Source organism: Mauremys reevesii, linkage group 7 (genome assembly GCF_016161935.1).
Source record: "Mauremys reevesii isolate NIE-2019 linkage group 7, ASM1616193v1, whole genome shotgun sequence".
Lineage (NCBI taxonomy): Eukaryota > Metazoa > Chordata > Testudines > Geoemydidae > Mauremys > Mauremys reevesii.
Genome location: NC_052629.1, coordinates 51,982,668 through 52,009,267, shown reverse-complemented (window position 1 = coordinate 52,009,267; position 26,600 = coordinate 51,982,668). Strand labels below are relative to the sequence as shown.

The window sequence follows — 26,600 nt, the reverse complement described above, 5'->3', positions numbered from 1 at the left end:
TGATAGTGACTCCCTCTGTGGCCTTAAGCAAACTGACATCTCTCACAGCAGAGCTTCCAATACTTCTCCATGAGAAGTATGCCCTTGAACTAATCTGCCTCTGCTCTCCCCTCCATAAAATCAGGAGACTACTACTTACTTCACACCTCTGAGAGAGCTATGAGGATGAAAGTTTATGATGCACTAGGACAATGAGAAGTTTATGATGCACTAGGACAAAGTAACTTTTATCATTACTTTAATTATATTAGAACAGGGGTTCTCAAACTGGGGGTTGGGACCCCTCAGGGGGTTGCAAGGTTATTATATGGGGGGGTCATGAGCTGTCAGCCTCCACCCTAAACCCCACTTTGCCTCCAGCATTTATAATGGTGTTATTAATAAAAAAAATTAATATATAAGGGGGGTCACTAGTACAAAAGTCTGAGGACCCCTGTATTAGAATATATTATATTGAATATATTCAAATTCATATCCCAAAATGGCTCTTCAACTTCAGGATAGACACAAAAATGAAATCCTGACATGGACCAAAGCTTGGTTCCTGAGTGCTCCTTGCCATATGACTAGCTAGAAGTGAACCTGCTGGAATTATGTATGGATCTCTAACATTTTGTTTTCTAGTATAACCTCATAATCAGGTATACAGCAGAATCAGCTCACTGCTCTGAAAAGCTTATAGGCCTTTCATGTACTCTCCACAGACTCAAAGACTAAACTAATGAACATTATTTCCAGATGTCTTAATATTCCATTACAATACACTGATGCCAGTGTGGGACTATAAACTCTGGGATAGCAAAGGAGACTTCCATTGCTTACACAAGGAAAAAAATGCTGAAGTATTAGCCCTGGGTTGTAAACAATTCATTCTTCAAGTAGAGAAAAGCAATTTACCAGATTCTGTTGATAAACTGTATATTCAGTTGCTTAGCCATACATTGGTACATTATGAAATATATTCAAGAGACCAAATAACCAATGTCCATCAGGGTTACTGTGATAAGCTAATAATATAGTACGGGAACAAAGGTTCTATATGATAGAAGCTGTCTCGTGCAGCATTTATACATTCACTTACACATTTAAGCTGGTATTATTTATATAATGATTTTACAAGTTACACACCTCTTTACACATCACTGAAATCCAACTCATCAGTTTGTCCCAGTTCCCTAGCTTATTCTGTTCCTTCCTTAACTCTATTTTGGATAGCAGAATTCCAGGTACTGGTCCATGGAGGTATTTCCCAGCTTGTACTAAGACATAGAACAATCATATATCTTGTTCTCTTCCTTTGGAACATTCCAGCACAGGCCTGTGAGAATAATTCCCTTTCTATTGCTACGGTAAAACATTCATCTGTCTTGATCTTGACAGCTTCCCTATTTGCTCAAGCAAAAACTTCAGTGAATGCAACAGGTTATCGGATACTTAACTGAATCATATAAAAATCATAGGCAAGTTTAGACTACAGAAGTGCTATAATTATTTGTGCTTAATGTATATAGTATGCCAACATATATTAGTCAAGACCCTCACTGTCAAATGTGACCATTATTTCCAGTCTGATTCAATTTAACAGCTAGTCACAGCACTGCAAAATGTACACTGCAATAAAACTGTTGTATCACCTTCGCTCAACTCCAGCAAAACTTGGTGGAAATCAGGAGGCAGACATTTTACAAAGTGATCTGAGAACTTGTGTGAGTAGAACAAGGTGTTCTCATGTTACTGCACTTTCCAAACTAAACCTAAGCATTTGGTGAATCCTTTCCAAAGTTGGTGACCTGATTCCTTGTGAGAAGAACCAAGTCCTTGTGTAGATTCCCCAGGAAGTGCTTAGATACTGCACTTTCATGCACTGCATTTATTGGGAGTTGAAAAAGAAACCAATTTGTATTGAACGTAAATAGATTTTTGCCCATGTTTATGTTTTGCACATACAGCCACAAGCTTATTGCACTGCTATGTCAGTGAAGCAGCTGTCAGGCAACATTATGTACTTTAAATGCCTGATGGTAAAATTGTGGGGCTTTTTTAAAAAAACATTTCCAATACTATACTAATGACAATTAAACCACAAGGATAACAAAATTGAATCAGTAACATTTTCCTTTTACTAGTGCTCTAGGGACTTTCCAGTCCCATTACAGCATTCCATAGCACTGCCTATTAAAATGAGCACTGAACTTCAGTTGTGTGTGTTCAGCCCAGTGCAGGTGTGTGAGAAATGTATTCATCTAATCATATTTATTTTACAAAAATTAAGAACTTAGTAAGCCATTTGCCTCAATAATAACCTGCAGCACTGAGTTCCACTGGTTAATTATACACTATGTAAAAAGCTATTTCTCCCCTCACCGTACCCTCCCCTCCACACCCACACACCCCTATTCTCTATATCACAAGAGAAAGAAGAGTTCAATTGCTAGGCAAAGTCTTTTGCCTCCTGAAGTAGAAGAAAGTTGGGCATAGGTGGACTCTATTTTGGAAGGTCCCCACACATATCTCATCCCACCTACGACCAAATCCTTCCACCTCTGCATACCCTGCCTCCCTGCAACCCTCTCAGACTTTGGTAACATAATTTGCACTTGTGTTTGTGAGCTCCATGGTAGACTAGAGAGAATGGGAAGCCAGAAAATGAAGCTGAGGCTTAACTTCCCATGCAGGGAATGGGGGAAGGAAAATTAGGGAACTCAGTGTTCCTGTACCAGTCAGAAAGACCAGGGATAGGTGGTGCTCTAGCTGGCAGGATGGGCATGCTGCATGTGGTACAAGGCCCTGGAAGAGGTCACATTGCAGCTTGCAAAGTGCTATCCTTCAGTGGTCAAGGGTGGGACACAGCCAAGAGGGGGCAAATAGCATTTTTCCCTTTTATCAAGAGAAAAGTTGAGCAAATTGATTTCTCCCTCCCCCCCCCCCCAACATAGCAATTCTGCAACACTGTTAATATCATGTATGCCCACAGATCTCGTATGTAGGACAATTGTGACTCTATATGCTGTGTTGAAGGTTCATGAAGTAAACCTCACCTAACCCTGCTAGGATGCAGGCATATAGGGCTAGGACACTCTGAATGAAAATACACAGAAGCCTCCCCAAGAAAATAATTGTCCAACTTCTTCCAATCCCTATGAAATATGATAATTAGGTATGCCATACATTTATTGGAGTTTTGTGTTCCTGTAATTTTTATCTCATTACTCCAGCCACATTGAAGAAATTGCCTCTTAAACTAAGTATCTGGTCATGAGAAATGCAGACCAGAAAAAGACTGGATATACCAATATTCTTCACAGATTATTGGGATATTTGTGGAAGCACATGAATATCCACTTGAATGATGCAAGCTTTGATCAGGGTTGGCACAACAACTTATTAAAGTATTTATGATAACTGAACACACAACAACTTGGATTAATCTAACCTGATGATAATATTTCACTTATGTGTATTTAGACAGAAGGAACTCAGATTCACCTTGGTATAAGCAGGCAATCTAAAAAGAGAAGGGGAGTGCGCTGTGTGAGGTTTGATATTTGCAGTTTGATTTTATGTCCTGTACAACTGTTTCCAGAATGCACAATTTTCTTAGCTAATCAAATAAAAAACAACCACCTGCCCACACTAAAAAACCACCAGGCCTGTAAGTGTGGTAGTAAAAGTAAGAAGCAGCACACTCCATCTGAGGTGCCATGTTATAAACAATGCTCATGAAGCCTTCAGGGCCAAGATCTATAAAAGAAAATGTCACGGCTCTTGGAGCCAAGAGCCATTTAAAAAAATTGTCTAGGAGTGAAAATGTCTAGATTTCATATCTCATTGGTTAAAAATGAGTTCCTCTCTGCTCTGGTATTGTAGATAGAGGAAGTGAGCAAGCTAGCTCCGTTTGATCAACAGTGCTTGAAGAGCAAAACAAAACTATTAATTTCCTGGCGTAGCTTGGGATTTTCACTACCAAGGATCATTCTCTATAGAGCAGTGTTGCTACCATGCACTACTGTCCTAAATAATCTCAATCTAGGGATACAGTCTTTCCATCCAAAGCCCTAAAAGGTGCTAGCCCCACCACATTCTCATTCTATATGCAGATACTCCCTTCCCCTGCATTTACTGTAATACAGGGCAACAGAAAAATAAACTATTTAAGCAATACTTTTAAAAAAGAAATTTCCCAAGATTTCTCACCTTTAATGTACCTATCAGATTTTTTTTTAAAATGCATCCCCATTCCCACCTTTCTTTAAAGTCTTGAGGAAAAACCTGATTTCCATTTCATATCCACAGTATTGAGATTTTCCAAGCTAGCCTCACTCCAAACAAGCCATGGCTAGAAGAGGGCTATGTGGAGGTATAACCTCCAGCCGTTTCAATTAACACTGGTCACTTTGCTGGCTACTAGATCCAATAGGGGTTTCTCCTCCTTTTGGTTCTTGGTTTGGTTGGAAACTCTCTTTGCCTTCTCTCACTGCTCAGAGATAGTTCCCACCTTTCTCCCCTAGGTCAGTATCTCTTTCCCTTCTCCCTTAAAGAAGGGCACTTGGCAATTACTTTGGCTGCGAGAATCACTTTTGAGGATATAGGGTTTGCCACAGTATATCACATCAAGTCATATATCCTAGACATTGTTGGTGCATCAGAGAAATTCAGAGATCTTCGGCCATGTAGCTCGCCAGTGATGTGGTGTAGCTGGAAAGGTGTGGATTCCTTTATGAACCTGGCAGTTAGAAGTGCCCATCCCAAAAATGTATAGTCACGAAGAGACCATAGCCACTTCCAGGAAAGAATGTGGAATGAAGACATTTGGGCCTTTAAACAGATTTGAAGAAAAGCAAAGCAAGTTCAGTCCATATGCATTGACAGTAGAGTCATATAATAGCTTTCAGTTAAAAGTGATTGAGCATCAGTACCACACTTCACTGAAAGCCATTGTGACCACCCTCCTTCCATACCCTACTCTCTCTCTAGCCCAGCTAGTAAAAGCCACAGCTTGATTAGGTTGGTGGGAGTACAGCTTGTGAAAGCAACGCTGAGTCCAAACAATACTTTCTGTGAATTTGGTAATACTGTTTGCAGGATCAGTGGAATGATGGATGGTAGAAACCAAACATTACACTGTCCAAGAGCTGATGAAATCTGATGGGAGAGTTTAGTAGCTAACTCTTAAGCTGTTTTGTTTATCCAAATGTTTAAAATCCTGATTAAGATCTGAGGGGGAAAGAATTTTAATGAATTTCTTATGATCATTCAGTTTGTTTAAACATGTAAGACTGTTCTTGAGCCCTAAAGGAGAGTGCTAATGGAGTGCAGTTACCTCCAGTGACTGCCAATAGGCAAGGATAATGCTGGAACAGTCGCTTAACCCCTGCTATTTCAGCATTTACCAATACCAGAATCCACCACCTTGCAGATTAGTTTATTCTCCTCTTAGAGAAGATGGGACAAAGCAACCATCAGTTTCTGTAGTAAAAGGGTAGCTTGTAGGGAACAAAGTGAAATACAATCAAATTATTCTTCCACTCACCTGTGCAATTAATCCAACCTTGTAAGATTTGTTCAAATGTTATATTTAGTCACCTACCTAAAAATTACTCAAGTTTTTCATCACCATTAATCATATTAGAGAGCGGGGGAGTAGATGTGCACTTGGGTAAGTTTTCCATGGTGATTTATGAAGACTGAATTAACCTTCTTAACCTCGGTTATGCATGTGCTCAACCTTGTATGAAATTCAGGAACCTCCAGAAAATGACCAGGCAGATTAGGGGAGCAGGAATACATATGCAAGTCGTGAAAGACTCCATAGTCAATGGGATGAGGGTTGCTTAAATCCTGGATTGTGCAGAGTGAAAGCTTGCTTAGTGTATCTGACTCCTACTTCATAGAATCATAGGACTGGAAGAGATCTTGAGAGGACTTCTAATCCGGTCCTCTACACTCAAAGCAGGACTAAGTATTACCTGACAGGTGTTTGTCTAACTTGCTCTTAAAATTCTCCAATGACAGAGATTCCACCATCTCCCTAGGCAATTTATTCCAGTACTTAACTACCTTGACAGTTAGAAAGTTTTTCCTAATGTCCAACCTAAATCTCCCTTGCTGCAATTTAAGTCTATTGCTTCTCGTCCTATCCTCAGAGGTTAAGGAGAACAATTTTTCTCCCTCGTCCTTGCAACAACTTTTTATGGACTTAAAAACTGTTATGTCCTCCCTCAGTCTTCTCTTCTCCAGACTAAATAAACCCAATTTTTTCAATCTTCCTTCATAGGTCATGTTTAATTATTTTGGTTGCTCTTCTCTGGACTTTGTCCAATTTGTGCGCTTCTTTCCTGAAATGTAGCACACAGAACAAGGATACAATACTCTAGTTGAGGCCTAATCAGTGTGGAATAAAGTGGAGGAATTACCTCTTGTGTCTTGCTTACAACGCTCCTGCTAATACATCCCAGAATAAAGTTCACTTTTTTTTTTGTAAGTGTTACACTGTTGACTCATATTTAGCTTGTGATCCATTATGACCCCTCAATGCCTTTCCACAGCATTACTTCCTGGGCAGCCAGTTCCCATGTTGTATGTGTGAAGTTGATTACTCCACTTAAGGAAGGAACACTTTGGCCTTGTTCCTATTGAATGTCATTCTATTTACTTCAGACCATTTCTCCAGTTTGTCCAGTTCATTTTGAATTTTAATCCTGTCCTCCAAAGCACTTGCAACCCCTTCCAGCTTGGTATCACCCACAAACTTTAGAAGTGTATTCTCTACACCATTATCTAAAATCACTGATGAAGATATTGAACAGAACTGGACCCCAAACCGATCCCTGGGTGACCCCACTCGATATGCCCTTCCAGCTTGACTGTGAACCATTGATAACTACTCTCTAGGAATGGTTTTCCAACCAGTTATGCACTCACCTTATAATAGCTCCATCTAGGCTGTATTTCCCTAGTTTGTTTATGAGAAGGTCATGTGAGCTAATATCAAAAGCCTTACTAAAGTCAAGATATACCACATCTACCATTTTCCTCCATCCACAAGGTTTGTTACCCTGTCAAAGAAAGCTATTAGATTGGTTTGACACAATTTGTTCTTGACAAATCCATGCGGATAGTTACTTATCACTTTATTATCTTCTAGGTGTTTTCAAATTGATTGCTTAATTATTTGCTTCATTATCATTCCGGAAGCTAAACTGACTTGTCTGTAATTCCCCAGGTTGTCCTTATATTCCCCTTTTTATACATTGGCATTATATTTGCCCTTTTCTAGTCCTCTGGAATCTCTCCCATGATTTTTCAAAGATAATCGCTAATGGCTCAGATACCTCCTCAGTCAGCTCCTTTAGTATTCTAGGATGTATTTCATCAGGCCCTGGCAACTTGAAGACAATCTAATTTGTCTAAGTAACATTTAACTTATTCTTTCCCTGTTTTAGCCTCAGACCATACCTCATTTTCACTGGCATTCACTATGTTAGACATCCAGTTGATACTAAATGCATGTGTGTCCGTAAATCTGCTTAGGTACCAGACTCTACTGTAAAAAGTCTGCATTGATTTCACATTCTTTGTTCATCATTTCTTTTTTTTTTTAAATCATCTAACAAAGCAGAAGGAGCCACCATCTCTCACTGATGGCCAACATCAAGAGGCAACAGAACAAAAGGAAATTTAGTGAAAAAAAAAATCATTCAGAGCAAGAGCATCTGCAAAAGGTAAAATGTTGTGAATATAAAAAGCTGCTAGACTTTTTTTGTGATTAATAAATGCTCACTGCAACGTTAGCTCTTTCCTGTTCACAAACTGATCTGATTAACATGAATACATTAATCTATGCAAACACATTTCAGCCAATATGGTACTTTGAAACTGTTTGCTCTGACTAGTCACAGTGAGAGACTGGTCATCTGAGTCACGTGATACTGGGTTTTTTTAAGCTGTGAATGGATGCATAAATTAAAAAAAACAGTAGAACAAATAGCAATGAAGTAATAGTGGTTTGAGAACATCACAGTTCTATTAAGAGTTTTCAAACAAACCTATTTTATACTAAAATGTGAAGTTTTCAGGATTTTACAAATATTTTAACAAACACTGGCTGTTGCTTGAACCGTCAAACGAGGAACAAGATGGCCACATGAACAACAGCAGAGCAAACTCACATATATGAATACAAGACTCTAGTCACTATTTGTGTTCAACAAATTGATAGTTTTCATTCAACACATCCAAGATACATGGAGAACACTAAGTTGGGACATCACATACTGACAACGTTCATGTTTCACAACCATTTTCTGACGTTTTTGTATAAAATTATTTTATTACTTATGAAAATAAAATGCATTTATGTTCTTTATAACAAATTAGTTAAATCGTTTTTGTAAGACATTAGCACAGTTTCCATGTCTATTCAATCCTTTTTCTGCTAAGACTGCCAAGGTGCCAGCTGTGTTGGTGGGTTTGTGATATGGATACTCTTTGAAGCAGTCTGAGACCATCTACTCCTTTCACAGAAACCAAAATATTGTTACATTTCCACACTAGTGAAATAATTTTTTAAAAAAGGTTAACATTTATTGTACTTTTCATTGCTATTAAAAAGTAGGGTAAAAAGTACTGCAGGTGGTTGGAAAAAAAAAATACATGTACACAATAATGCCAAGAAAAGGAAACATTGATTGTCCTGAATGAACTTGAGGCCTAAAAAGATGACTACTATTCAAGAGAGTTAAACCCTCAGCAAGAAACATGAGAATCCAGTAGAAGAGAGCTTTTTTATTGGAAGGATTTGTCCCTTCCTTCAAAAGGCAAAGAATAATCCAGACTAGTCTAAAACCTATTCTAAAAAGCACAAAACAAATCTATGTGAAATCCATTCACATCCACTACAGCAGCATAATGAAACCCTTAGTGAGCAGGGCTAGAAGTTGTACACTTGCACATGTATAGCATATGAGAAGACCAGATGGGAATTCACTTGTACAGATACATAAACCCTCCTGGATCTGTTCTACAAGGGCATAGCATTAGTTTGGAAGCCCAAGGGGTTGTGGATGAAATAAAATTAGTCTTGTCAATTTATGGGTTTGGTGCCTGACCCAAAGCCCACTGACGTCAATGGAAATCCATTGATGTCAGTGGGGTTTCTATCAGGCCTTTGGTCTGGCCCTTTATTAATTTTGGCTGAGTCCCTTTCCTGCTTACCTTAGAGCAGTGGTCCCCAACCTTTTCGTCTGGTGGGTGCCAGACAAAGGACCACTGCGGCAGTGGAGCACCCGCTGAAATGCCGCCGAATTTCGGCGGCGACGCCTCTAGATGACGCCGCTTGCCATCGACATGCGTCGTCATCGAGAGGTGTCCCCGCCGAAATGCTGCTGAAATTCGGCGGCATTTCGGCGGGTGCTCTCCCGGGGTCCAGGACGCGGGCGCATTAAGATGCCGCCATGGCGCCCACGGGCACCGCGTTGGGGATCACTGCCTTAGAGAGACACCCGTCCACATTACATGGAGTGATAGAAATAACTCTATATGCCCCTCTACCTGATGTATTGAGATTTGGGGTGAAGAGAAATTAATCAAGACAGATGGACTGCAACCTTTTTCAGACTTTCTTAGGCTATTTTCATTATTAAATTTAACTCCCTCTTTTCCAGTCCACACTTAATACAATGTACTTGTAAAAAGCAACTGATATCACATGAAAACTGAAGATATTCTATACATTAGGAACTCTTTCTTAGTGCCTTTTCTTTTCATTTACTTATTTTATGCATTAATAAGAACATCTGCTTAAAAAATGGAAGTGTCAGGGAATTTAGCCACACATCATCTATTAGAATCCCCTGCACTGCTTTGAAAACCTCAATCCAGGATCTGTGTCCCTTAGCAGTTAGTCTGCTCCTGGTGCTAACTGGTTCAGCTATGCAATGGCACAACAGAGCCTTTGTTATGTTCTCAGCACATAACACATCGAACACATTTACGATTTACACATCATAACCTTCCCAAAGATTGCTTCCTGTGATTTATATGAAGTATTCTCTCCAAAATGCCATACAATGTAAGTAGCAGTTACTTTGCCTCTTATCATTACACAGCTTTAAATATTTTTAAATAGGTATTAAGAAAGTTTTCTAATTAACTCTAATCACAATGTCAAAGAAGGTTACTGCATTTTAGAACAAGGCTCTCAGAAATGAAATCTCTCTTATGCAGTGCAAGGAAGCAATGCCAGGAGGAATCAGGAGAGTGATTCTGCGCTCTCCATGGGAAGGAAGCTTCCCCCCCCCCATCTCTGTGAGGGAGATTCTCCTCCCTGCAATTGTACTGGCTCCCAGTCCTGTGCTCAGACCACACCTCTCTCAGAGGAAGCTAGGCTCCACCCTCACAGAAAGAAGGATCAGGCCACTACTAGCCACCACTGAAGGGATCTGATGCAAATGTCTGGTGGGATTTTTCACCTTGTTCTTCATCTGAAGTCATAATCCTCCATTTGAGGGGATCATTTCCGCAGCAGACATTCATGATGTCAAAAACCAAAATAGTTTGACATCAGCCAGGGGAATAAGCAAGAACAAAATCAATTATAAGCAGAATTGCTTTGGAACAGCATGCTTTTAAAAATTTCCTAGGGGGCTGAGGAAGCATTAGCATACCCATTTTATATTCAATGGGATAAATTCCACTAAAACTAGCACACTGTGCAACCCCACTGATTTCAGTAAAGTTGCACATGGTGTAAATCAGAGCAGAATTTGACCTTTCATCTCAATCTTGTGTCCAAATCTTCACAGATTCTTGAAGAAAACCTAACAGGCAAAACTCTGATGTTTATCACTCCCTCGGTCTGCCACTTTCTCAGAACAATTCTGCGGCTCATACAGGTATTAACTTATCTCAACATACTTTTGAAGGGTAAGGCTCAGGTTGTAGCTGGCTGATTTGATCTTGTTCTGGGCCTCTAAGTGGGTCATGCCATCTGTGTTGACTCCATCAATGGCTACCACAAGGTCCCCCTGGTTCATGTGGGACTGGGCTGCTTTGCTGCCAGGAGTGATCTGTGAGAGAGAAAAGAAAAACAGACTTTATTCTTTGTGTGAAATGGTTTCAGAGAACAAGTCCAGTCCAGAGTTGTTATGGGAGGGGTTTATTCCTCACTCTCCTCGATCCCTGCAAATAATTATACTAGTGGAAGCTAGACACACAGGGTGAAATTCATCTTCTTCAGAGGTCCAACCCAAGGTCTTTATTTCTCTTAAGCACTATTTTGGGCTTAAGTGGTCCATATAACTTGTGTTGGCCCCTCTAAACAGGGCTAAACTTCACCCTCAATTAAGGGAGGGTAGATCTCCCTGCATTTTCTGTATATATTGAAAATTCCCATTTAACCCAAGATGGATGTTACTCAGCAGGTTCAGATAACTGTCAGGTTATTTATAAAAAGTTGTCTAAAGCAATTAAAATATTTTTAACATCAGCCTGGATTTTGCCCAAGCAAACTTAATGGAACTACACTGGTTTACACCAGCTGAAGATCTAGTCCATTGTAAATACACAGTTAGATTCAAAAGTATTTCTCCCCACTGAAAGGCATGTTCTACCATCTCCCTTGCACAGAGAGAGTGCAGGAAGTTCACCTATTGTAGAAACAAATCCAATTCTGATGGTTATTACACATGTTGCTCGAAAGTGCATCTGTTTTCACATCCGAAGTTGCCTTAAATTTTATGGTTATTTATTATTTGTATTGCAATTAGGAGTCCCTACAGGGGTCGGCAAGCTTTCAGAAGTGGTGTGCCAAGTTCACTGTAATTTAAGGTTTTGCATGCCACTAATACATTTTAACATTTGTAGAAGGTCTCTCTCTATGTCAATATTATATAAACAAACTATTGTTGTATTTAAAGTAAATAAGATTTTTAAAATATTTAAGAAGCTTCATTTAAAATAAAATTAAAATGCAGATCTTATCAATTTAGTGTGATACTTGCCTGGGATTCCAGCCACCAGCCCCACTCAGCTCGCTGAGTGGGGCCAGCAGCCAGGATCCTGGCTGGCAACGGGGCAGCAGCCAGAACCCCACCACGTGCCATCAAAAATCGGCTTGCGTGCCACCTTTGGAACACGTCCCATAGGTTGCCGACCCCTGCTACAGGCCCTAATCAGGATCGAGCACCACTACGCCTGGTGCAGAACATATTAATGAATTTGCTGTCACTCTTACCCTTACCATTGAACTTTCCCAAAATCCATTTTATTGGTTTGAACTGGGATGGTGGAGCAGTTCCCTTTGATTGAAGGTACACACCCACAATTGGTCAATTCCACCCATAGTTTAGGACCGCTCTTGGACTCCTCACAGACACTTATCTTTATTTGTGGATGCTGCTATAGGAGAGCTTTCTACCATCTTCAATTGGCTAGGAGACGCCATCTCGTCATGGCAGAAAATATCCTACACACATCTTTGTACCTCCCAACTGGACTACAGCAATGTAATATCGCTAGGCATGAGGCCATCAGCACTTAGCAAACTCCAACTACTACAGAATGCTGCAGCACAATTTCTCAGCAACACAGGCTACCAACTGCACAACAAACCTGCCCTCTGCTCTCTCCTCTGGCTTCCCACAGAATACTGAATCAAGGTCTTAATTTACCTTTAAACAGCTAGGTTTAAGTGCCTAAAGATGCAGACCAGTGTACCCAGTAGGATTTTCAAAAGCACTTAGGTGCCTGAATCCCATTGATTTCAATGTCAGCCCACCAGCTGCTTTTGAAAATCTCAGTAGGCACCCTTCTTCATTTTTAGGAACCTAAATTACTTTAAAAATCTGTCCCTTACTCCCTGTGTTCTAGGCAATCAATTATCTGGGCACAGCATATCTTTAAAAAATAAATCACCTAGAACTCCAGCATGCAGACTGTGGTTGACAACCTTACACCAGAGTAGGGAACATTTTTTAGCTCCTTAGCAGAGATATTCTTGTAATGCCATCAAGGCAAGCTGTGTTTACTCTGAATAAAAAAATAATAGCCAAAGATGTATTAAAGCTCTCTGAATGTGATTTAAAGCTTTCATTAATAATATAGATCCATTCTCTCTTGTACTTTTCTGTTTTCATAGAATAGGGAAAAAAGTTAAAGTCAATCTCTACGGAAAAAGTCTTATCCTGTGATTTTTATGCATCATCCACTCCCTCTTAAGTAGGGACATACAAGAAACACAGGATCTAGTGTATTTCATATTGCAGTTTGTCATTAATTGAACAGCACCAGAGAATTGTTCTCATTCTCAGCTTTCCTATGCATCTCACTGACCTGTGTTACATGCACTCACACTCTCTCCCACCCTCTTTCTCTCTCAGACACACACTTTAAAGAATAAATTATTTGAGTTATTAGATTTACTTTCCAAATAATCCAATTACTGAAAGACCCTCTCCCCTCTCAATCCCCAAAATATGTCATCACATATAATAAGACATAAAATAGAAGGTAGGGAGAATAACTTAGAATGGAAAGGTTTCAGAGTAGCAGCCATGTTAGTTTGTATCCGCAAAAAGAACAGGAGTACTTGTGGCACCTTAGAGACTAACAAATTTATTTGAGCATAAGCTTTCGTGGGCTAAAACCCACTTCATCGGATGCATGCAGTAGAAAATACAGTAGGAAGACACAGAGAGAGAGAGAGAACACATAGTATGTATGGTAACACCCATTGTTTCATAAGAACAGTGATCAGTTAAGGTGAGCTATTATCAGCAGGAGAGAGAAAACTGTTTGTAACGGTAATGAAAATGACCCATTTCCAGCAATTGACAAGAAGGTGTGAGGAACTGTGTGTGGGGGGGAATAAACATGGGGAAATAGTTTTACTTTGTGTAATGACCCATCCACTCCCAGTCTTTATTCAAGCCTAATTTAATGCTGTCAAGTCTGCAAATTAATTCCAATTCAGCAGTCTCTCGGAGTCTGGTTTTTTTTAATTTTTTTTGTTGTAATATTGTGACTTTTAGGTCTGTAATCGAGTGACCAGGGAGACTGACGTGTTCTCCAACTGGTTTTTGAATGTTATAATTCTTGAGGTCTGATTTGTGTCCATTTATTCTTTTACATAGAGACTGTCTGGTCTGGCCAGTGTACATGGCAGAGGGGCATTGCTGGCACATGATGGCATATATCACATTGGTAGATGTGCAGGTGAATGAGCCCCTGATGGCGTGGCTGATGTGATTAGGTCCTACGATGGTATCCCCTGAATAGATATGTGGACAGAGTTAGCAACGGGCTTTGTTGCAAGGATAGGTTCCTGGGTTAGTGTTTTTGTTGTGTGGTGTGTGGTTGCCGGTGAGTACTTGCTTCAGGTTTGAGGGCTGTCTGTGAGCAAGGACCGGCCTGTCTCCCATGATCTGTGTGAGAGAGAATCATCCTTCAGGATAGGTTGTAGATCCTTGATGCGCTGGAGAGGTTTTAGTTGGGGGCTGAAGGTGATGGCTAGTGGCGTTCTGTTACTTTCTTTGTTGGGCCTGTCCTGTAGTAGGTGACTTCTGGGTACTCTTCTGGCTCTGTCAATCTGTTTCTTCACTTCAGCAGGTGGGTATTGTAGTTGTAAGAACGCTTGATAGAGATCTTGTAGCTCACCTTAACTGATGACTCTCGTTACAGTGCGTATGGTAACACCCATTGTTTCATGGTTGGTGTTGGTGTTGGTGTTGGTGTGTGTGTGTGTGTGTGTGTCTTCCTACTGTATTTTTCACTGCATACATCCAATGAAGTGGGTTTTAGTCCACGAAAGCTTATGCTCAAATAAATTTGTTAGTCTCTAAGGTGCCACAAGTACTGCTGTTTTTTTTTTCAGAATGGAAGGGAGACCAAACAGCCAGTTCAATCAGAGTCAAATAATCTAGCAGAACTCCTTTTAGATACCAGATTGAACACCATGGCTTGAGTGATCCCTTTAACTCGTTTCTTCATTGAAAGGAAAGTACTTTCCAAGCAGTCAGACACCAAGATGAGAGCCTGGCTGATAAAGGCTATTAAAAACAATTTTTAGCCATCTATAAGACGCCACTCTCCCTTCCCACAGAAAACGTGCATGCCCTTGTCATAAAAATGTTAACTGTGCTGTGCTGCTGACACCTCCACACTTCAGCTAGTGGACTCCTAGTGATCTGCGCACCTGCTTGTGCCTATCAAGAATAAAGATTCATTGCTGAACATTAAGCCTCTTACTGAAAAAGCTAGCCTAACTTTGAAATTCCTACTCAACACAAACCTCTCCACCCTGCCCTCCCACCCACCTTATGAACTAAATAAACCTAGAGAACATGAACTTAAATAGTATGGACAAAAAGAGCTAAACACCTCAATAAAGAGTACTGAAACAGGGCTGACGGGCCACAACTTCCTTTCACCCAGCCCCAAATAAAGGCCTTACCTTTTCAAATAAGCCCTGGTATAGAAGCGGGCTATAACCGTTTTAAAATTAAAGGACCAAATTCTCTGTTAGTGTAAATGGATTAAACACTGTTTATTTCAATGGACTTGCACTCATTTACACAAGCAGAGAATGTCTGATCCACTAATTAAATCAACCCCATCCACATGATAGGCATTTGTAATACTAAAGATTCCTGAGTGGGTTTGGGTTTGCATAGTGCTCTGTACAAACCTCTAATTATGACCATCACAGTCATCTGTGAGGCCACGAGCTATAGTAGAACCATATTTTAAAGGTAAGATTGATCTTTGGGGAAGGGGTCAAAGTTGTGGCCTGTCAGTCTTGACAACATCCATTTCATTTGAAAAAGTTAACTGTTTACAAAAGTGAAGGGATTAGTAGCCATGTCCTGAGACAAGGATAATGAGGGCATGCTCTGTGCAAGATTTCTCCATACAGCTCTGCAGTAGACTTTTGTGTTCCAGTCTTGGGGCTCTGCACAGCTTTGCTAATGCACTCTTCACTTGGCCTTCAATATCCCAGTTATTCTAGCTCTTTGACTCTTCTGAGCAGAGTCTGCCAATCATGTTGCATTCTCCCAAGTCATGAGACATTGTTGAAGCAGAGGTAAAACAGCACGATGTTCAGAGACACTTTTACTTTTTCTAACCAGTTTGTCCCATCCATATATAATCACTGTTCTTTAAATGGACTGACGTCCATTTTAAGGGATTGCACAGCACTTCCAGCACTCCCAGAATCATTTTCCAGACACCCACTAAGCCTATAAATATAAAAATGTAATCCAAACTAATGTATTAGATCTGTAACTCAGAACCAGCATAACCACCACCACCAAAAAAAAAGGTTACCTACCTTTCATAACTTTTGTTCTTCTAAATGTGTCGCTCATGTCCATTCTATTCTAGGTGTTCATGAGCCCACATGCACAGCTGTTGGAGATTTTTGCCTTACCGGTACCTGTAGGGTCGGCTGTGGCGCCCTCGAGTGCTGTACTCATGCATCCTGATATATCAGGCACCACCAGCCCTACGTCCTCTCAGTTCCTTCCTGCCAGCATCTCCGACAGAGGGGCAGGAGTGTGAGTAATGGAATGGACATGAGCAACACATCTCAAAGAACAACAGTTACAAAAGGTAAGTAACTGTTTTTTCTTCTTCGCATGCTTGCTCATGTTGATTCCATTCTAGGTGACTCACAAGCAGTATCCTTAGAGGCGGGCTCAGAGTTCAGAGCCAAGTGGCTTGCAACACTGCTCTGCCAAAGCCAGCATCGTCTCGGGCTTGCTGGGTAAGAACATAATGAGATGTAAATGTGTGGCCGGACAACCAGGTAGCAGCCCGACAGATCTCTTGGATCGGTACCTGTGCCAGGAAGGCTGCCGATGATGCCTATGCCCTAGTCTAGTGGGAAGTCACGGTCACTGGTGGAGGCACCTTTGCCAGGTCATAGCAGTAATGGATGCAGGCCATGATCCAATCTTCTGAGCAGACACTTGGCGACTTTTCATCCTGTCCGCCACCGCAATGAACTGCGTTGACTTGGAAAATGGCTTAGTCCTGCCGATGTAGAAGGAAAGCACCCTCCTGAAGTCCAGGATGTGCAATATGTGCTCCTCTTCCGATTTATGAAGCTTCGGAAATAAGACTGGTAAGTATATGTCTTGACCAGTATAAAACTGTGAAACTACCTTGGGCAGGAACGCTGGGTGTGGCTACAGCTGGACCTTGCCTTTGCAGAACACCGTATAGGCAGCTCTGAAGTAAGCGCCTTGATCTCAGAGACTCTATGGGTGGCCATTATTGTGACCAGGAAAGAAACCTTCCAGGACAGAAGGAGAAGGGAGCAGGAAGCTAGAGGCTCGAAGGGAGGACCCATGAGCTATGATACCACAAGGTTCAGGTCCCCAGGAGGGACGGGATCTCTGATTTGTGGGTAGAGACACTCCAGACCTTTCAAAAACTGGACCATTGTCATGAGCAAAGACCGACCTGCCCTGGAGCGGAGGGTGGAAGGCAGAAATAGTGGCCAAGTGGACTTTGATCAATGACAAGAACAACCCTTGAAGCTTGAGGTGCAGAAGATAGTCCAGGATCGCCTGCAGAGAAGCCTGCTCAGCCCAGATACCCCAGTCTAAGATCCAGCATGTGAACCTCTTCCACTTGCCCAGGTAGGTCGCTCTAGTGGAGGGCTTTCTGCTACTCAGCAAGACCTGTTGGACACGGGCCAAGCATTCCCGTTCTTCTGTATTCAGCCATGGAGTAGCCATGTTGTCAAGTGCAATGCCACCAGGTTCATGTGTAGAAGACTGCCATGGTTCTGGGACAGCAGATCCGGCCAGAGATGTAGCTGCAGGGTATCTCTAGCACCCAACAGTCCGAGGTGACCCGTGACCAGGCTGAATGGTCGGGATGAAGATAGTTGAAGAAAGAACAAGGTGGATCCAGGGAGCTGACTGGGGCATCGCTCTTGAGCACACCTTCAAAATGAGCACTTCTGGCCCCTCGGATGCTTTGTCAGCCTGGGCTGTGCAGGGGAGTGGGAGGAGAAAAAGACAAGCTTTAGTCATTGCTGTCCTATCCAGGGGTGAAAGTAACAGAAGATTTACCGGCACAGGGAACACCGCCAACGCGACCACCCTAACTGCCGAGTCAGCCGTGTTCCACACCATTTGAAGGGAGCACCTTGCTGCTACAGTACCCTCCTCTACCCAGGGTGCCAAACTCCTGGGCCAAGTCCTAGGGTAGGGACTCCATGAACTTATGGAGGGAGTCCCATAAGTTAAAATTGTATCTGCCCAGGAGAACCTGGTGGTTCACCACCCGGAACTGAAGACTAGCTGTTGAATAAATTTTTCTTCCCAAAAGGTACAGCCTCTTTTGGGGGTTGAACTAGGTGTGCCCCTGCTTGTCCTTTTTGTTGGCCACAGAGATGACCAGCAAGTCTGGAGGTAAGTGGGTATATAAGTACTTGAACCCCTTTGGCTGGGACGAAGTACTTTTTCTCAGCCCTCCTGGAGGTGGGAGGGATGGATGACATGGTTTGCCAGAGGGTCTTGGCAATTTTCAAATCCCATCATATACTGGTAGTGCAACATGGGTGGGTAAATGCCAAGAGCACATTGAACAGGGTATCCACCAGCTCGGCCATCTCTTCTACCTCTATGCCCAAGTTCTTGGCCACCCATTGAAACAGAGCCTGGTACTCTTTAAAACTGTCCAGCGGGCTGGCACTCAAGGGCCCCATCACCACCTTGTCCAGGAATGAGGACGACGACCGTTACACCAGGGGAGGCCCTGGGGCATCCTCTCCCATAGGGGAAGGGAGTTTCGGGGTGGGCACCTGTTCCTCTACCCTGACCTCCGAGTGCGTGTCACACACCAAGCCTGGTACCGCCAACTTTTGCTCCAAGGCAGCAGCTGATGAATGGTGCGAAGGAGGCATCGGCATCACAAGCGTGCCTCATGCACTCCAATAGGGCCACTGCGCTGGCCACTGGCCATGTTGCCAAGGCAGTATCGTAAAGGTCGATGCAGCCTCAGGTGCCCAATTGTGCTGTGATGCCTCCGTGAGGGGCTGAACTCCCTCTCCATGCCAGAGAAATCCCCTTCCAGTGACCATGGTGAGGCCCTCAATGCCTGCATTTGTCGGCTGACCGGCGCTTCGAATAGGACTGGTGCCAGGGCCGAGGAGACTGGTACCGCGACAGAGATCATTCCCACAGTGTGGGGGATGGGGATCTGCTCTGAGAAGATGGAAAGTTTTTGCAAATGCGACACTTGTTCTTCACATGTGACTCCTCCAAGCACTTCAGGCAAGTGCTATGGGGGTCACTAACAGTCGTAGGACTGTTGCAGTCTGAGCAGGGCTTAAACCCCAGAAACCGGGGCAAGCCCCACCTGGGGCAAGGTCTCCATTGGGACTCTAACTTCACTTAACTACTATAAACAAACTATTTACAAGGCCCTAAGGCTCGAAGTCAGAAGAGATGAAAACCACTAGCTAGAAGGAACTGAGAGGGCGTAGGGCCAGCAGCGCCTGATATACTGATGCATGAACGTGGCACTCAAGAGAGTGCCACGTTCATGCCTACCCTCTGGATACTGCTAAGGCAAAAAACTAAGATGGCATGAATGTGAATGTGGGAGCACTCACACCTAGAATGGAATCAACATGAGCAAGCACTCAAAGAAGAAATACCGATTACAAACAAAAGACAACTGGACTAGCAACTTTGCTATGAAAACTGTTCAGCTCAGTGGAGCTGAAATGTATGAGATCCTAAAGGTCAGGGTTTATAACTTAAATAAAAGACTTATCTTGAAGTAAAAACCTAGTCACTATAATTAGAAGCTAAGTGGCTTCCCTGATAGACTTCCAAGTGAACCAACAATATGCAAGTAGGGCCAGCATTGAGAACATTTAGAAATTGCTGTGGGGCAAAGTTCCAGCATACTGATGGAGATAAAGCAGAGCCAAGACTGAAGTGTCAAAGTACATTTGGGACTATTCTGTTTCTATTTTTAAAAATGCAGCAAAAAGAAATGGAAAGGATGGCCTCTCTCTACTGATGTCTTCTCTTCTCTTGTTCTGAAAATTCAGTCCTGGTCTCCTGTTAATTCATTAAAATAAAAAATTTGACCCTGCCTAAATCTCTGCTCTTTTATCTCCTTTTGCCTCTTCATGCCACAAATAATGCCAACCTCACCTTTCCCTTAATTTCCTTTGCCCATTAGTCTGTGTCCCCTTCCCTGCTTCTCTCACTAGGCCTAGAACAATGTCCCTTATCCCAGTGTGCCAGTCCAACTGCATCCAATTAAAACTTTCTTGACAACCTTTGTCAATATAACACCATCACCACAGCCATCTATATTAGTCAAAATGGTCCAAGTTATCACAATTCTATGGCTCTCTGTGACAGGTTCTCTGTCACGCCCCTCTTCTAGAGCCCGCTGGTTGTCCCAATAAAGTGCAGAGAGGCTTTTAGTTATGCAGCACCCGTGGCTTTATTTACACATACACAGTTCTGCCACCACCAGTGTTGAGCTATATACAAGGCTTACAGGGTTAGTTCCCTCTTTTCCTGCAGTCAGCCCACAGCTAGGAGGCTGACCTTTCCCTGCCTGGCTTTTCTTCTGGCTCCCAGCCCTTATAACTGCTGGCTTGTCAGGCCCGCAGGTGGAGACAATCCCCAGGCCAGGCATCAGGTCTGTTTCACCAGCCCCAATCTATTTACCTTGATTGGAGCTGGCTGAGCAGGGGTAATTATGTGCTTTTGCACCAGCACCCTGCTACACTCTCCCAGTGTAGTCTAGTCCAGGCTGTCTTAAATTGTGGGTGCCTCAGGAAGGGAGTTAATTTTTGTTTGTATAGTCACTTGTATAAATGTTCTCATTTAGGCCCTGGTCCTGCAATGGACTCTGCTCAGGTAGACCCCCTACATCCATGCAGTGCCCCACTGAAGCTCCACACAGACATGGGATCTACCCATGCAGAGTCCGTTGCAAGATTATAATATTCATCATTTTTACAAGCCCTCCAATATTTTTTTGGACAGTACAGTGGATTTGTGTTAATTTATCACTTCTATTAAAGTTTGAAGGCTACCAATAAGAGACGAACTCCAAACAAACTTCAAAGTTTGGATCCAAATCTAGGTCCACGCCTCTGTAAAAGGTAAATAAGACCCAAATTCAGTGTTCTGGTTTGGCCTGATCTCTACCTCTCATCTGTCAATAAAAGTAGATTTTGAATGGACCAATACAATCTTGCTTAGGTCATAGGCACATTAATGCAATCTATGACTAGAATATTTTGCCCTTAATCAAAATATTATTGGGCAAGGTCCATAGAGTGATACCTTAGAAAACCTTTGTAATAGCCTGTGATGGGATGGGCATACACCGTACTGGACAAGAGAATGTTAACCGCACATTACGGGCAGTGGAAGTACTGCCCCTTAGACCCTGCTGGGCATGCACCAACTGCTGGGTCTAAATAAAAAGGAGCAGCCCAGCTCATTATAGGCCAGGTGTGCGCAAACTTTTTGGCCTGAGGGCAACATCTGGATATGGAAATTGTATGACGGGCCATGAATGCTCATGTAATTGGGGTTGGGGTGTAGGAGGGGGTGAAGGCTCTGGGGTGGGGCTGGGATGAGGGGTTTGGGGTGCAGGAGGGTGCTCCAGGCTGGAACTGAGGGATTCGGAGGGCAGGAGGGGGATCAGGGATGGGGCAGGGGGTTGGGGCATGGTGGGGGGGGGTCAGGATTCCCTGCTGATTGGGTGACACTACTCCTGTCGCCAACAGGGCCCTGGACTGGGACTTAGTGCAGAGGGAGGGCCTGGTTCCCCCAACAGAGTTGCCACCCACCCACAGGTGGTAGGCCAATTCCCTGACTCTGGCCACCAGGCCGCGCTGCACTGACTCCAACGGCAGCTGCATAACCCTGACTGCTAGGCTTCCTAGTTTCAAGTATAGATACAGTTTTTAAACACCTTGTGCCTCTCACCTACTTCCCCAGAAAAGGAGATATCAGTGGAGGAACAGCTTTCCTTGCACAAACCGTGACCGGTTCCCAGCTCCCACAAGTTCCCTGGAGGAAAATTTTGACTTCCAAGATCATCAGCTTAGAGCAATTGGGCAAGCTGAGGGAACATGATATTGCTTTCAATGCACTAAAGAGAATTTTGCTGCTACTCTGTAGTGATGAGAATGATGTACTGGATTAGCAAGTAAAACAATGGGTTGGTTGTGCCTTGAAAACACAGGGATGCATTGGGTGTGATGTGTACACACTACACCCCAGCAGGAGCTCTGGGAGGCAGCATGCAGCTGCTACACTATCAGAGTGCAACGTGTGCTCCAATCTAAGCCCAGCCAGCTCTGCTCCAAAGGGACCAGTCATACTGCATAGAGATTAATGTTACAATATTAATAAGAATGCCCATATAAGCAGCTAGTCAGATACATACACCCTTCCCAAGGAATCCTCAAGGAATTCCCAATCCAAAAGACAGAAGATTACACACAGGATTTAGGATGTTATTGGGGTAGCCTGCAGAGAAGAGCAGTTCTAACTCCAGGATGACAGTTGTGCCTGGCCCTGTGCTGGGCCAATGGGATGAAAGGATTTTTTCAGACTCCTCCACTTGTGCAGAGGCGGAGGCCAAGCACTAACTGGCACTATGTTGGACAAAGCTTTATGAAGCAAAGAAGTATTAGCATTATAGATGAGCTGAGGTACCTGTGAATAAGAAATCTAATAGATACAATTTCTGGGATAAAGAAAGAGATCCTATCTATAGTCAGAAATATTATGAAATTGGGATTGCAGCAAATGTCTTGGAAATATGATTTATGTAATTTGATGCCAGAAACCATTATGGTTTCTGTTATAAGAAAATGAATGGAAGGATAGATACTGAGGACAGCTAGAAAATAAAATACATCTGCTCCATGAAGAACTGAGTATTTGAGTTTCTTTTGATTTAATTTCTGCATGATAACACAGAAGGAAATTGTGCGACTATGCCTTTTTAGAGTGGCTTTCAGAAGAGACATTCTTTCCATACACTAAGCCTCACAACACTTGGCTGAGGTAGGTAAACATTATCCCCATTTCATAGGTGGGAAATTGAGCTGCTGAAAGAGTACGTGACACACTAAGGTCACACAGTATGTCAGTGCAAGAGCCAGGAATAGAAGCAGTCCCATGTAACTCCAAGTTTTCTGCTGTCGATTGCAGACAGCACTTCTGCCTTCTACAGTTTAGGCAAGGGTCCACAGATGAAGGAGAGGAAGCAGCTTTATCTCCCAAACAAGTTACATTTCCGCTCCTCCCCCTTCTTCCCCCCACTCCCCTCCACAACGAAGCTGGTAGCTTTAATATCCCCAAAGTGGCAATCAGTAGTTTAAAAGAGAGACCTCTGGATCAGCAGGGGTCAGTGAAGGAGAGAAAGAGGAAAACTTCTGGAGTAAAATTCATCACTTTCTCCTATGCACCAATAACAAATCCCAAAGGATTTCCTTTGTGCAGTCACTGCTCTGCCTTTACTGGCTAAATGGTCTCACTATCTTCAATTTATTGCCAGTTTTGTTTTTTTAAAAAACAGAAGTCTGGCTTTTGAAGACAACAAAACCTTCCTTCAACAAACATTAAAGGGATCAGCAAAATACTCTATTGGACCTCACATAGCTACTTCCTATAATAAAGTATAAACAGAGTTGAGCTAAAAAGTATCAGAGGTGCTTTGAAGTGATCTCTTAGAGGTGTCAAGTATCAGAGGGGTAGCTGTGTTAGTCTGGATCTGTAAAAGCAGCAAAGAGTCCTGTGGAGCATGAGCTTTTATGGGTGAATACATCGGATGCATCCGACGAAGTGGGTATTCACCCACGAAAGCTCATGCTCCAATACGTCTGTTAGTCTATAAGGTGCCACAGGACTCTTTGCTGCTCTTAGAGGTGGTACTCTGGGCAGTTGTCACTGTATGGACTCCAGTACAAATTCTTCTCTCCAGGGTGCTCTGTGGATCTCTCTTCTGTATGTTCAGTACACAGAACTCCTGTTACTCAGTGTGGAGTATGCAATTGATAGCTACAGCATAGTTAAGAGGGAGAATGGAAAAGAGAATTTGAATTTAGCATGACATAACTAATGGTAACCACTCCTCTCCCAACCCTTCCCAAAGAATAAATAATAGTGGCAGACAGATTAGTTCAATGTGTTCTCCTCTGGTATAAAACAGGTTAGCTGTTTTCTTTTCTGGTATGTGCTATAGAATATCTTGCAGAGATGAAGTCCTGTTTAAGTTAAAGTGGAGAACTGAATAGTGCACCTTTCTCCGTCTGTTGTGTTGTGATGTGATGTGATGACAATGTTTAAAGAGCAAAGTAATCTATAGGCTCTTGATGCAATCATGGATTTTAATAATTTTAAGGCAAGTGAAATTTGGTACCTTAATCAAGGCAATGATCCGGCAAACAATGAGTAGTTCTTTTGAATTCAATCAGACTACTCACATGCATAAAGTTAATCATATTTATACGTACTTGCAGGATTAGGGCTGCCAAGCTCCTTCATAGTTTTCCTTTTTTAATTTGGATTCACTTTAAGATAGTTTTTTATTCCCTCCTTCTTATGAGGGAGGCCCTTGCTGTGTGTACTCATCAATTTTGAAGACATCCCTATAGATTATCACAGCTTTGTGTGTTCTTGAATTCTGTTTTGTGCAGTTTTTTGCCCTGCCCCACCTCCTAATTTAGAAAAAAATTATCTTGCTTCCCACTATAAGCACACGCAATAAACTAAGGATTGTATGTCTTTTTACTATTGGTTACTGTGCTAAGACAATTTATTTTCTTTTTAAACCACCGTTTCTAATATATTTCACAGGAAATAAACTAAAATATAGAGGTCTTAGTTAACTTCAGTTTTTTGACCCATTCAGCAAAAAGGAGGCCTGAACTCATGTCCTAAAAGGGCACTCCAGATAATAGGAAGTGTTTTAATTTGGTACTCACTGATTTAGTGGCCTGAAGTCACTTTTGATATTCAGCAACTCAAAATAGCTTCTAGAAGTTCTAGGCACAAATTTTGCTCCCATAAATTATTGGTCTTGTCCTATTATTCAATTAACTAGAATTTTTATTATATGTATGCAAAGTTGTAGGGTGTGTTATTTTTTTTAAGATCATTTTAATCTCAAGCTATTTATATTTCTTTTAATTCAGCAGGTTCTTTTCACCACCATCTACCAATGGTGGAACCTCCTGCAATAACCAGTTTAATGCTTGATGTCAGTCTGATGCAGCAGGTTGCAGTCTCATTTCTGAACCATAAGTGGGTAGCTTTCACTCCCACACCCAGCTAGCAGCTGACATGTAGTGTACTACAAATAGGGAGGTTAGAGATGTATGACAGGAGCGGTACTTTCAGAGGTGCTGCCCTGCAGAGAGACATAGGTGCTCACTCCATGGGTGCTCTAGGGCTGGAGCACCCCCGGAAAAAAAATTAGCCAGCTCCTCCTCCTCCCCCACAGCGCCTCCCCCTCTCTCCCTGCACCGCCTGTCTGCTGCGATCAGCTGTTCTGCAGCATGCAGGAGGTGCTAGGGGAGCAGGAGGAGCAGGGATGGGACACACTTCAGGGAGAGGGCGGAATGTGGTGGGAAGAGATGGGGGGCAGGAGTGCCAGAAAGAGGTGGAGTGGGGCCAGGGCCCTGGGCGGAGTGGAGGTTGAGCAGCCCTGGGGCAAAGAGGAAGCTGGCGTCTGTGGCTGGAGACATTAAACCGGTGATACTCAGACCTCCGTGGCTCAGGAGCCAAATTAATGATCAGCATTACCCAAAACAGCCACAGAAGTATGATTTCATTGTTTCACTGTACAGGTGGAAGTCTAAAGGTTCCAAAGCACATTTTGGGAAGCCCAAGAGAGAACCTCAGCATCCTGGCCATTATTCTCATGTTCAAGGCTGTGTATAAGCCACATTGATCCAGAAAGAGCTCCATGTGGGATTGCACCTCCTGGAGCTACCAGTGCACCAGGGGAGCATGAATATTTCCAATACCCCTTAGGATAGTGCAAAGCATTTCCCCTGTACTATACTGGTTAGCTCCTCCCTGCCCTCTGTGAGTAGAAAGAAGCAGATTTTGCTGTCAGCTAGCTATTTTCCCATGCTTAGAGCTGCATAATTTATTTTATAATTAAGAGAAACAAGAAAGAATAAAAGTGAAGTTCCCATGAGAAAGCACAGTGTGAGTCATCTCTATAATATGCTGCATCATCTTTGCCTCACAAAATGGCAGATAACCCTGCATGCAGGCAGGGTCCTTGGAAATTTAAAGATGTATCACAAACACCAACGTCACAACAGATACATATACCACCAGATGGTTCAGTAGACAGCTGGTGATAAATGAAAATGTCTGTCATCTAAAATGAAAAATCTCATGGTTAAAAACTCTGTTTTAATTCTGCTCTTGGGTGTATAGGTGCCCCTCCCATTGTAACAGTGATGTAGTGGGAAGCCACTGAGAAGTATATCTGTGTAAAAGAGAAGAATGCAGGACCTCAAAAAACAGAAGAGAGGTAACTTGCCTCAGTGATACTTAAATTTGTCTTTATTCTGG

The 26,600-nt window shown here is 42.5% G+C and overlaps 1 protein-coding gene across 12 annotated transcripts in view; it reads right to left on the bottom strand.

Moving 5' to 3' along the window:
* Nucleotides 1-26,600, bottom strand: part of LDB3 (LIM domain binding 3) — a 214,581-nt gene that overhangs the window by 121,933 nt on the left and 66,048 nt on the right. For all 12 annotated transcript variants that reach the window (XM_039546804.1, XM_039546802.1, XM_039546805.1 and 9 more), the window contains exon 3: nucleotides 10,915-11,066. In XM_039546804.1, the coding sequence (XP_039402738.1) occupies nucleotides 10,915-11,066 (152 nt within the window). The remainder of the gene's footprint in view (nucleotides 1-10,914; nucleotides 11,067-26,600) is intronic.